This window comes from Cnephaeus nilssonii (assembly GCF_951640355.1).
Source record: "Cnephaeus nilssonii genome assembly, chromosome: X".
Taxonomy (NCBI): Eukaryota; Metazoa; Chordata; class Mammalia; order Chiroptera; family Vespertilionidae; genus Cnephaeus; species Cnephaeus nilssonii.
This window is the reverse complement of record NC_137071.1, coordinates 78,273,202-78,286,676: the sequence shown is the minus strand read 5'-3', so window position 1 is coordinate 78,286,676 and position 13,475 is coordinate 78,273,202. Positions and strand designations below refer to the sequence as shown.

Genomic DNA, 13,475 nt, shown 5'->3' with positions numbered 1-13,475 from the left:
AAAAGTTTAAATTGTATACTTTAAATGGGTGGATTATATAGTTTTTTTAATTATATCTCAATAAAACTCTGACAAACAATAATTTTTAAAAAGTTATTAGAGGATATTGTGGGAAAGCAAAGGACAGTCTCTTCAATATCTATGCATCAATGCTTAGACCAGTGAAACTCTCAGCAAAGGTGGTCAAGGGGTAGGAGTTTTATTTTCTTTTTACATCTTGCCAGCTTCCCCAAGACTAGCCCAGCTCAAAGGGCAGCCCCTTTCATATGAATGGTGAACTGACTCAGTCTTTGTCAGAAATGTTTGTTTCATACTGACTTTTAAGGGATAGTTGAACAGTGTATAGAATTACATGTTCACAAATTTACTATTCATATGCTGTGCATATATTCCATTGTCAGCTTGCCTATATCTCTTTGGACTCGACCACATCCACCTTGGAGGGTTAAAGAGTTTGTGGATCTGCCATTAAGATCCCTCTTCTCTTTTGCACCTGGGGATTTCCCTGTCTTTATTTCAGGCTCCCCAGCTTCGAGTTTTTTCTCCACATTTCATCCAGCATTTCTTTGAATTTATAATGGAAGAAGCCACTCTAAATTATCTCTATCAAGTAGCTTAAACTAGAAGTGTCTGGTGCCTTATTAATGTGTGCACTTACCACAATCTTAGAACTTGCATCACCTTCATGGGATGGGGGGTGTTGGAAGGCAGGGGCTTGGATTATCTAAATGATTGATCATCTTTCTTCCTTACACACTTCTCCAATTTTCTGAGAGATAAGTGACAAAGAGGGAAAAACAAGTGCTGAGTAAGAAGAGCCAGCTCTTGGGTGAAAGCACCAAGATCCCTCCCACTTTCAGAGTCCTACACCCTTCCACATATGCCTGGGCCCAAGATGTATATTTTTCTGAGTGGGAATAAGCCAGGGGAGGATTTTAACTTTCTTCTTAGGCCAGAGCTCAGAACAGAGGCTGCTCCAATCTGGGGCTGCAGCTAGCCCCTGGACAGAACCTCCTTGAGCTCAGTAGTATCCCACAATGATTGATTCTTTTCTTTTCCCCCAAATACCCCTAGGAAGATTCATCTTTGGATCTAAGATGGGGGAGGGGGAAAGCAGGGCCATTTTTGAGAAGGCCTCAAACTTTATGACCTTCAAATGTTGGCTGCTATTCTACGCAGATTTGCTCAGGGGAACAGGGTAAGTCTTCACAGTAGCCATCTGACTCTGAATAATGAAGCCATGTGTATATGGTAGAGTGGTGGTATGTAGGGTAGGGCCAGCACTCTGGGACAAGTTCAAATCCCATCTCTGGTACTTTTTAATTTTTTTTTAATCCTCACCTGAGGATATTTTTCCCATTGATTTCTAGAGAGTGGAAGGGAGGGAGAAGGGGGAGAGAAAGAGAGAGAGAAAGAAACATCCATGTAAGAGAGATACATCGATTGGTTGCCTCTAGCATGCACCCCTACTGGGATTGGGGAACCTGCAACTGAGGTACATGCCCTTGATAGGAAATTGAACTCATGACCCTTCGGTCCTTGGGCCAATGCTCTAGCACCGGCCAGGGCTTTTTTTTTTTTTTTTTTTTATTTTCTCTGCCTTGATCCAGTTACTTAACTTCTCTGTGCTACAGATTTTTGGTCTATAAAATAGGATTACTGAGATCACCCACCTCTCACTGCTGTTCAGAAGATTACATAGGATGATAATCCAGATAAAGCAGTTATTCTGTAACTTGGGCCCCTGGTAAGTGCTCAATAGATACTAATATTAAACTGTGGCTTTTGCCATGCTTTAGTAAAGGCTTTACTTTTAGATCCTACCCCACAGTTTAAGTAGAACCTTGAAGAGAGTGGATTTTGAGTTATGTCCCAACTTAGCTCTATCCCACCCACTTCCCAACCTCCTCATGGCTGAGCTTAAGTTTACATATAATAACAAGTCTTACATTTATATATCTTGCGCTTTATTTTTCCAAACACTTTTACAACCTTTATCCCCTGAAGCTGTGAGGTTATCAGGATGGTGATGAGTATCCCCACTTTGGAGAAGAGGAAACTGAGGCCTGGAAAGGTAAAGTGGCCTGTTTAGAACTAACTACCCAGCTTGTTAGAAAGAGAGACAAAGGTGCTTAAAGTCAGGCCTCCTCTAATAGCCATTTCAACCTCATACACCATCTATTCTCCTATAAATCCTCCATTAGATTACAAAGGATCAAGCAGCCTGCTTCCCTGTCTCACAATGCTTCAAGATGCACAGTTTTCAGACCAGGTGAGAATGAAGGAAATACATGATCCATATGTAAAAAATATCTCTATACTCTGAGGTAGGCCAATTTATTTTATCAGTAATATTCTAGTTGGAGAATTGATAATGCATTAAGGTCTCAAGCCTATTGGAAGAAATAAGGGGGAAGAAATCCTGTATTTGAACTGACCAAACTAGTCCAGTGTAGTGGAATCTTAGCTAACCCCAAAGTGAGAATCAGACATGTCTGGAAACTCTCTGAGTCATTGGTCATTTGGTGGCAGCCCAAGCCTATACTTGCATTTGAGAAAGTGGTCTTTAAGAGAACCTTTTATCTTTTTCCAAATCAAATAGCAGATTTATTAATAGAAGGTTTTATATACTATGGGTCCCTGAGGGGCAAAGACGGAGACCAGGCCGTGCGTGAAAGGCAGAAGGACAGAGAAACAGGACAGGGTGATATTTGCTTTCCACCTGGACCCCAAGGACTTGGTGTGTGGAGAGAGTTCCTTTCATCTATTCACAAGGATGATAGTGATTTTTTAAGAGATCTATGGACTTAAAGTGCTTAGGGCCAGGGATAGAGACCAGGAGAAAAATTTGGAAATCATAACAGAAGGTTGGGTCTGAATAGGGAACTTGATGGCTTTTGTTCTCCAGGCACAAGAACCAGGTCTGAAAGTCTGAGTTGGGAAAAACCGGGTGCGGGCAGCAGGGCGGGGAGGTTGCTGCATGAAGAAGCTGAAGCCCTTCTTCTCACAAGGGCCTCACTGAGATATAGGATAGAAACAATGCTGTTTTGATGTTCAGGTGACAAAATGTGGCACAGAATGGGGAGGAAAATTACTACCTCCACTCCCCAATTCTACCCCCTCAACCCCCCATCCCTCACTCACCCCTCCAACTCCCTACCTCTCATGAACCCATCAGTGGCTTTAGCCAAAGCTGTCTAAAGGGAGAACAGCACCATTCAGGCCCCTTGTGGATTTGCAGAATCCACACCTCACCCCAGCAGGGACTTTTGGGTTCCCATAGCCAGAGGCACCCACTGGCAGCTGGGGCAGGGTGGAAGGGCTGCCCTCACTTGGCAATATGGTCAAGGCAGGGTAGGAAGAAAAGAACAGGAGAGGACTATCTCAGAGTAAGGGAAACTGCCAGGGTCTTCCACAAATAACTGGAGGAAACCTTCAAATTATTGAGATTTTGTAACACACAAGTGGAACTGGGGTCAGTGACATCTGAGTTTTTACAGATTATGGAACCTTATTTTTACCCATGGGCCAGTGAAGCCTGGATAAACTTGAAACACCATTTTACAACAGACAAAATAGTCTCAATTATTTGGGCATATGATGACTCAGCTCCATGACGATGTTGAGTGGCTCTAGAAACATTTCTAAATATAACCTTTTGAGTGGGTAGCAGAGCAGGGAGTGTGTTCCAGCAGGGTATACGTGGGCTTCATATGTTCCATTTATCTCTAGTGACGTTAGCTTTAAGGAGTGGAATAACACTAGGGAGAAAAACAAAGAAAATAATGTTATTGTTCTCCATTTCAAAAAAATCAGTTTTATTTTTAAAGACACTTTCCTTCCCATACATGTTTTCCAGACACAAATTGTAATTCTGTATCATCAATATCTTTTTTTCAGTAAGAGTAAGGTCAAAAGTACTTTCTGGAGCTAAGAGAAACCCTGGCTGAACACGGAGATCCAAAGTTCACTAGGGCCTGCACTGTGCCAGGTGTGAGTCAACAGGATCCCCAGAGGCCCACAGCCTCCCTGCCTGGAATTTGAGTTTCCCAACTTATTCCACTCTTTTTCCCAATGCAACAGCACTGGTGATTGATGTATCTGTTGGCAGCCTGCAGAACCATATTCTTATCTATATTACCATGGGGCTGCCAATTTGTCTGCCAATCTTTGTTGTTGTTGTGTGTGCTTTTTCTGAGAATAATTTTCCTCTTCCTGGAATCAGACCCAGTGTTTAGGGTAATGGAGCAGCAGACTTAAATTTTAAGAGGGTTTTGGTCTCTGTCCCTCTCGTTCCATCCCCTCTGCTATAGCCCTAGAGTGATTCATCTGGTAAGTTAGTCACCTACACTACTCTCTGACCCCTTCCCCGATCTTGCCTCTAAACTGTTGCCAAGTTTGCATTCTAAAACATGTTTCTAATATGTCACCTACTTTTTAAAAACAGATCTTTGAGTAACCCAATTACATGGACTATGATTGAATAAATAAATTGGTCCCATTAGTATTACATTGCCCATTTTGTCTTTGTAACCTTCACCACAATTTCAACCTATCTTACTTATGTGTTTTCTTGCTTATTGTCTGTCTCATCCCTCCACTGGAATGAAGTTTTCATTTAATGAGTGTTCTTACCTGTCTATCCCCAAAACAGTGGCTGGTACATGTTAGATAATGTTGATTGAATGAAGGACTCAATAAATTAAATTCTGTTAGCAACAGTTAATTCTTTTTTCATAAATGAAGTTTATTTACTTTTATGATTACAAATGTAATGCATGCTTACTGTAGAGAATCTGGAAAGTACAGGGAAGTAGAAAGAAGAAAATAAGAACACCAATAATCCCACCACCTGAAGGCAAACACTGCTCACATTATGTTCTATCTATGCCTGTTTAATGACCAAGACCCTTGTCAAGAGTACTGGCCATGAAGCATAATAGCCAAGGGGAGTGAGGGCAACTAACAACTGACAGGATCACCCAGAGGTCAGAGCTAGAAATTTGATACTTAAGGACAAGACAAGAGCCATACACAACATATCAAGAGGTCAGAAACTGACAACACAATAACAAATTGGGTTAAGGTAAGAATGTAGTCAGATAGTGCTTGTCAAGAATTTAGCCCAGTAGCTGTCACAGAGTACATAACCAATAAATGTTAGCCATTATTATGATTACTATGGATCAAAACGAATGGTTCAGGATGGAGACTATAAGCAGGGAAAGTACCCTGGAGACCCATTTTAGATGTTGTGAGTTAGGGCATATAAGGGCAAGTCTACTGGGTAAAAAGGATTGTGTAGGAGTGGGCATCATTTTCCATATAGACTCCCCTGCCAGGTGAAATGGGTACCAGGGAGTCCTCAAGTTTACCTGGTGACATGAGGCAAGACACTCTAAGGTGTTTTTGAGGTAGGACATGGTTTCTCCTGCCTAGATATCTCCCTGGACCAAGAACTAAAACTGGCCTTGATGGTGATGGGAGTTTAGAACTTCATACACCAAACACTTTTGAAGTCCACACTCTGATTGTCAGGGCAAGTCACAGGCATATGGGGTAAAAGGGGGGGGGAGGCTCAAGGGGGAAGGCCACAAGGTTTATGATGTAATTAAATGGAATGATTTCAGGAACCAGTCCTCAAGTTAGCAGCCGAGTCAGATATCACAGGAGAGTCCAGGGAACATTACTTGTTGGTAGAGGCCTTCTGATGACCTGCGCTCTGTCGAAGGTGGTTGTGTAGACCCTCTTGGGGGTCTTTGTGCTCTTTCAGGTAGTAACAGCGTTTGGGAACATGCTGGTGCTGGTAGTAAGAAAAAAAAAAGCAGAGGTAAGAGTCATGCTTACAATGACAAGAGAGTTCTGCTTGGATACTTTCAGGAACTTGGCTAATGTATCTTACTTGTAAAAAAGTGTGACAGGATTAGAGTAGCCAAATTTTCTAGTGACCTGGGTCCGTAACACATGTGGCTGTAGGTGAGACCCAGCCCCCCAAAGATGACCCCTCCCTTAGAATTGGACTTGGAATAAGTGTAGAATTGGAACTGAGATCAGCTGACTCCCCCTAATCAGAAGACTTAGTACTTTAACCATCCTAGGCCTTCAATAACTTAGGCAGGGCTTTGCTCCTCAAAGTGGTTAATACACTCAAAATGACTGAAATAAGCCAGGCCCACTGATGAGACTCCAGGTTGGGTGTTACGGTCTAGGAGCTCAATGCCTCCCCCTTGCCTTTTCCTTATTCTACTCAAAGGAGCAGGATGTTTTCCTGATCATTTCCACCTCATTTTTCTGCTCAAAAACCTTGAGTATATTTCCCCATTATTACCTCCTCAGTCTGCTGATGAGAGTTCATTTCATTCTCCATTGCCTCCTCATTATTCCGCTTACAGGTTGACTGCAGAACCTGGCTTGAGGTGCCCCGGGAATACTTCTCTTCAGCCAGCTGGCACTCAATGTAGAGAGACCTGTCTATCAGTTCCTTTAAGCTGCCAGCCACCTTCAGAAAGATCTGTCCCATTTTGGTGGTAACAGCTTCCGAGAGTCCTTCCAGAAACCTGGTTCGTAGAATGGCATCAGACCAAGACAAATGTTGGGCCAGCAAAAGGAAGTCAGTGGCATACTGCCTGACTGACTTCTGGCCCTGCTTGGGGTGGCAAAGAATAGCACTGAGAATATCTATCTCAGAGAGGGAATCATATAAGCCCTGTGATCTTTTCAGGAAAGATTTATTTTCATCTGAGAGGGGGTTTCCTACCTCCAGCTGCAAGATGGACAACCTTTCTGCTGCCCCTAGATGAAGAGACACCAGAAATGCCATTTTCTCTGAATCATTCAAAAATCCCTTCATTTGCTTCTCCTCATCAATCTCCATCTCCTCCTCCTCAGGGCCTGAACCCCGGGCTGCTTCCTGCTCTTCTAAGAGATAACAGAGTGCTGGGGTTAACATGCCAAAAGATGGAACTTCCTTTGGTGATGGCTTCCCTGTTTCAGGGGTTGTGGCAGCCGCATGTGTTGTGGGCTTTGATCCAGAGGTCATGGTGTTATTGTGAGAGGCAGATGTTTCTCCAGAGTCTGTGACTTTTATGTCCACAGTGGACATCATTCCAGAGGCTGTGGCTGCCATTTGTGGTGTGGACATGGCTCCTGGGACTGAGGCCCTCATTAGTGGTGTGGATATTCCTCCAGAGGCCATGGCTGTCATTTGTGGCATGGACATCCCTCCAGAGGCTGTGGCTCTCAGAAGTGGCATAGACCTCATTCCAGAAGCTGACGCTCTCATAAGTGGTGTGGACATTGCTTCAGAAGCTGAGGCTCTCATTGGTGGTGCAGGTATCCCGCTTAAAGTTGAGTATGGTTTTTGTGGCAAGGACATAGATCCAGAACTTGTGACTCTTGTTTGCAGTGTGGACATTGCTCCAGAGGCCATGCTTTCCATTAGCGGCATAGGCATCTCTCCAGAAGCCATGGCTGACATCAATGGCATGGGCATTTTTCCAGAGGCTGTGGTTCTTACAAATGGCTTGGGCTTCCCACCAGAGGCCATAGCTGTTGTTTGTGCAATGGACATCTTTCCACAGGCTGGAACTCTCACCGACTCTGGGGACACATCTTCAGAAGCTGAAGGTCTCCTTAGTGGTGTGGACATAATTCCAGAGACTGGAGCCCTTAACAGTGGTGGGGATGTCACTCCAGAGGCTGGAGTTTGCTTTGATATTGTGCACATCTCTCCAGAAGCCATGGTCATCATTTGTGGTGTAGATATTGTTCCAGAGGTTGGGGCTCTCATCAGTGGAATGGACACCTTTCCAGAGGCTGAGGCTGTCATCTGAGGCATGGACATCACTCCAGAGGCTGTGGATCTCATGAGCCGTGTGGACATGGTTCCAGAGACCGAAGCCCTCATTTGTGGTATGGACAACCCTTCAGAGGCTATGGCTGTCATTTGTGGAATAGACAGCTCTCCATAAGCTGGGGGTTTCAGAGGAGTGACTATCTCTGCAGAAGCTGGCTGTCTCATTAGTGGTGGAGACATCTCCCCAGAGGCCGGGGCTCTCAGTTTTGGTGTTGACATCATTTCAGAGGCTGGGGCTTGCATCTGTAGTGGGGACATCCCTCCAGAGGTCATAGATCTCAGGAGTGACCTGGAGTCTTTGGTGCTCATTGGCTGTCTGGGCATCTTTCCAGAGGCTTTGGCTCTCATTAGCTCTGTGGGCATTGCTCCAGGGCCTGGGACTCTCATTACAGGCATGGACATAGTTCCAGAGGCTCCAGTTGTCATTTGTGGTGTGGACATGTCTCCAGAGGCATGGGCTCTCATTAACGGTGCAGAGGCAGTGTGTGTCATCTGTGGCAAGGACATGGCTCCAGAAGCTTTGTCATTCATTAGTAGTGTGGATATCTCTCCAGAAGCTGTGGTTGTCACTTGCTGCATGAATATTGCTTCTGAGGCTTTGGATGTCGGTAGTGGCTTGGACAATTCTCCCAAGGCCATAGCTCTCGTTTGTGGCATGGGCATCACACCTGAGGCAGTGTCTCTTGTTAACAGTGTGGACATTGCTCCAGAAGCTGGGGCTCTCATTTGTGGCACAGCTGTTGCTCCTGAGGCTATGACTCTCCTTTGTGACATGGACATTGTTCCAGGAACAGGGGTTCTGATTTGGAGTGTGGACATTGACCCAGAGGTTGGGACTGTCGGTTGTAGCATGGACACAGTTTCGGAGGCTGGGGCAGTAATTGGCTGTGTGGACATTGCTCCAGAATCTGGAGCTCTCCTTAGCGGCAAGGACATCATTCCAGAAGCTGGGGCTCTCATTTGCAGTGTAGACATTGCCCCATTGTTTGTGGTTTTCATAAAGCCTGTGGATGTTGTTTCAGAAGTTCTGGCCACTGTTGCATGTGTGGACACCACTCTAGAGGCTGTGGTTGACATTTGCTCTGTTGTCATTGTTCCAGAGGTGGTGACCATCATCAGTGGGGTGGACAATGCTCCAGAGTCTGAGACCATCTTTAGCAATGTAGACATATTTCCAGAGGCCTGGGCTCTCATTTGTGGTGTGGACATTGCTCCAGAGTCTGAAGTTCTCACTGGCAGTGTGGAAATCCCCCCAGGCACTGTTGCTCTCATCCGTGGAGTAGACATAATCTGAGAGTCTATATTTTGTGTTAACTGGGAGGACATCACTCCAGAGCTTTGGGCTGGCATTAGCTGGGTGGGCATCACTCTAGACGTTATGGGCATCATTAGCATTGGGGACATTGCTTCAGCATCTGGGACTGGCTTTGGCAATGTGGACATTTCTCCAGCATCTGGACCTGACTGGAGTGTTGTGGACATTGCTCCAGGGCCTGGAGTTGACATTAGCAGTGAAGACATTGCTCCAGAGTCTGGACCTGTCATTATCTGGGTAGTCATTTCCCCAGAGTCTTGGGTACTTGTTGGATGGGTTGATGTTGCTTCAGAAGCAAGGGCTGACATTATCAATGAGGATATAGCTTCAGAGTCTGTGCCCGACATTATCAGTGAAGATATCTCTCCAGAGGCCAGGGCAGTCATTAATACTTTGGACATTGCTTCAGTGTCTTCATCTGTAATTTGCAGTGGTGACATTGCTTCAGAGCCTGGAGCTGACACTGGCTGTGTGGATATCACTCCAGGGTTTATATCTGGCATTAGGAGTGGGGATATCTCTCCAGGATCTGGGGCTAGCATCAATGGTGTGGACCTCTCTTCAGAGGATGGAGTGCTCATTATAGATGTAGGCATCACTCCAGAAGGTGGAGTTGGCATTGCCAATGGTGACATCTCTGCAGAATCTGGTGCCTCCATTAGTGTTGTAGACATCGTTCCAAAGTCAGGAATTGTCATCAGCCCTGGGGACATTAGACCATAGTCTGAAGTGGACAGCAGTGGGGATAATGTTCCAGAATCTGAGATTGGCATTAGCAATGGGGACAGTGCCCCAGAGTCTGAGTTTGGCATTAGCAATGGGGACAGTGTTTCTGAATCTGAAGCTGGCATTAGCAATGGGGACAGTGCCCCAGAGTCTGAGATTGGCATTAGCGGTGAGGACAATTCTCCAGAGTTTTGTAATCCCATTAGAGGTGTGGACATGGTGTCAAATTCTGGGGATGTCATCAGCTGTATGGACATCCCTCCTGGGTCTGATGCTGGAGTTGAGACTACAGGCTGTACATGAGATTGCAGAATTTGGACATCTTCTCCGGTCTCTATCGTTGGTCCAGAGAAGGTTGTCCTCCTGTTTGGGGGGTCATTTTCCTCCCTCAGCATATTGTTGAATTGCCGTGGATGTAAGGGTATTGACATATCCGCCTTGGCCACAGGAGAGTGTGGAGGAAGCCCCTAAAGTGATGTTATCAGGGGTCCTGATGAAGTGCAACTAGCAAGAAAATCTGTAAACAAGAAACAAGTTTAGCAGTCAAAAACCAATATCAAGAAGACTGGGAAACAGAAATGATTCATGATGGAGGCCTTTTGTATGTGTTACCAGCTATGTAGTATCAGAGATGGGCCCAGAAAGCTGTACAACAATGAACAAATTTGAAGCTGTAGCACATATTCTTTCCACCACTATTCTTTCAAACCAAACCACCCAGTCACACAGCACAGCCTCTCAGTTTATAAATACTAAAAATGCCAGCAACCTCAACTGCCAGGTGCCTAAGCAGTCCTAAATCAAATGAAGCAGCAGCACCACCTTCTGTAAAATTGTGAGAAGTGCAGGTTCCTGGGCTATGCTCTATAAGCCAGCCCAGGAACCTGCACTTTCTCATCTAGCCCAAGCCTAGATAAGAAAGCCCTTTGCTCCAGGAAAATCATTGGTTCCTGGGCTCATTGAGTACTGCCACTAGTTTAGTCCCTATTTTACTACTCTGATGGCCCTGAATATATTCCTCAGGAAAAAGAAGACATTTATCTGATCAATGACTGGGAGCAGCATTCCATGAACTGAAAAGCCTGCTTATTATCATCATTATTAATAATAACAAGAAAAACAACAACTACTACTACTACCACTTATTGCTCACTTAGTGTGTTCCAGGCACTAAATTTTAGGCAACTATATGCAATACTATGCAACTTTAAACTGTCCATAATGTAGAGATTTACATGATCCCATTTGAAGCTTACAGTACCCTGCATGATAGTATTATTATTCCCATTTTACCAGCTTTCTCAAATTAGCAGGGATTAGGGCTAAAATAGGGTCACTGAAACAGTAAAAATTGTATATGTTTGACTCTTACTCTTCCTTGGGGTTACCTGGCTTTTAGCATCCCTAAGGCTACATTCAATTATCTTTCTGACAGCCTAGACCCATGGTCGGCAAACTGCGGCTCGCGAGCCACATGCGGCTCTTTGGCCCCTTGAGTGTGGCTCTTCCACAAAATACCATGGCCTGGGCGAGTCTATTTTGAAGAAGTGGCATTAGAAGAAGTTTAAGTTTAAAAAATTTGGCTCTCAAAAGAAATTTCAATCATTGTACTGTTGATATTTAGCTCAGTTGACTAATGAGTTTGCCGACCACTGTTATAATCAGACAAGTGGTTACCAGTGATGGGCAACCTTTTGAGCTTGGTGTGTCAAACTTCGCCAAAAAAAATGAGCATAACTCGGGTAGTGTGTCACTTTGAGGAAAAAACATTATTTAGCGATATTTATAGTTTAAATAACATAAATGTATAATTGTTATGTATAATTGTATTTAATAAACCTCAGCGGCCACGTGTCATCAGAAATGGCTACGCGTGTCAGTGCTGACACGCGTGTCATAGGTTCGCCATCACTGGGTTAGACCCTAGACCAGTGGTCGGCAAACTCATTAGTCAACAGAGCCAAATATCAACAGTACAACGACTGAAATTTCTTTTGAGAGCCAAATTTTTTAAACTTAAACTTCTTCTAATGCCACTTCTTCAAAATAGACTCGCCCAGGCCGTGGTATTTTGTGGAAGAGCCATACTCAAGGGGCCAAAGAGCTGCATGTGGCTCGCGAGCCGCAGTTTGCCGACCACGGCCCTAGACCATAGCTCACTTGAAGCTCAGTCTATAGCAAGAACAATTTCAAGTTTTTCTGATGACATGAGGGTAGGCAATCACAGAACTCCATCCCTATGGCACACCCCATAAGCAGCCCCAGAAGGGGCTTCTTGGCACATAATTTGGAAACCAACACATACATTACACAATGTTGACATAGCCTACTCATGCCAAAAATGGAACACTTGCTCATTTGGGACAATGTCACAAAAGTCATGAGTTACATGTCCTTGTGCTTCCATAATAATAATAAGAATAGTAGCAACAGAAACTCTAATAGCAAACATTTCTTGAGCATGCACTGACTGGGAAGCACTCTGCTAGGCACTTTACATGCATCATCTTATTTGGTATCCACAGCAACACTAAGAGATTGGGTAGTGCTCTATTCATCTTACAAATGAGAAAATTAAGGTCAAGAGAAAAATAATTTTCCTGCAGTCATATAAATTCCCAGGTCCACCCAACTCTAGAGCCCCCTACTCTTCTCTATTGTGCTATAAAGCTCCACCTGATCTGCTCTCTCTTATTCACTCACATTACCAAGACCCCTTCCTCTATCTCCAACGTTGGACAACCCCAAGATGGAGTGTAGTAAAAGAAATACTGGCCTCCTGCTGCACCTTTGTTACTCTACTAATAGGTGCAATGAGAAAGATGAGTTAAAAGAGCAGTCATAGACATCCACCTCCCATCTTCAGAAAAAAATCTCTGAACATGCCACAGTTTTCCACCAGGTAAAACCCAGAAAGATCTTACCTTGCCAGTTAGGGAGAAGAGGGAAAGCATGTCTTTTGCTCCCCTAGCTCTTTGAATCTATCCACTTCTCTTATACCCTATGCCCAACCAGTTTATTAAAGTAAGACCCAATACCAGTAGCTGTTCTTTGCAATCTCCCTTAGGTATCCCCTGCCACACCCCCTCCTGCCCCGCCAGCCAGCCTGCCTGCCCGCCCATCCACCCCACTGCTCCTGACTTGCTAGTGCTTGCTCTGTCTCTCTGGTCCCAGATTCCTGCCTCTATATAGGCTCTGACATTTGCCTCTGGCTGCCTTTCACTTGACAGCCCTCCAGAAGCTCCACTTTAGCACTTGACCTATGCAACCCCACCCCATTTCCTCTCATCCCCAATAGTTCAGAGGAAACCAAACAAGAAAAATTATTATTATTATTATTATTACTAGAGGTCCGGTGCACGAAATTTGTGCACGGAGGGGGGGGGTGTCCCTCAGCCCAGCCTGCACCCTCTCCAATCTGGGACCCCTCGAGGGATGTCTGACTGCCCGTTTAGGCCCGATCCCACCCACCGGGATCAGGCCTAAACAGGCAGTCGGACATCCCTCTCTCACAATCCAGGACTGCTGGCTCCCAACTGCTTGCCTGCCTGCCTGCCTTCCTGATTGCCCCTAACCGCT

General features: G+C 44.9%; 1 protein-coding gene across 8 annotated transcripts in view; it reads right to left on the bottom strand.

Moving 5' to 3' along the window:
- The window catches only part of RTL9 (retrotransposon Gag like 9), an 81,106-nt gene that overhangs the window by 22,483 nt on the left and 45,148 nt on the right, over positions 1-13,475 (bottom strand). For 7 of the 8 annotated variants that reach the window (XM_079764464.1, XM_079764460.1, XM_079764466.1 and 4 more), the window contains 4 exons: positions 6,329-10,413; positions 5,691-5,803; positions 3,656-3,761; positions 659-769 (listed from right to left, as the gene is read on the bottom strand). In XM_079764464.1, the coding sequence (XP_079620590.1) occupies positions 3,710-3,761; positions 5,691-5,803; positions 6,329-10,327 (4,164 nt within the window). In that variant the 5' untranslated portion in view covers positions 10,328-10,413 and the 3' untranslated portion in view covers positions 659-769; positions 3,656-3,709. Of the gene's footprint in view, positions 1-658; positions 770-3,655; positions 3,762-4,782; positions 5,804-6,328; positions 10,414-13,475 lie in introns of those variants that run through there. The other variant, XM_079764467.1, reaches the window with a different exon arrangement.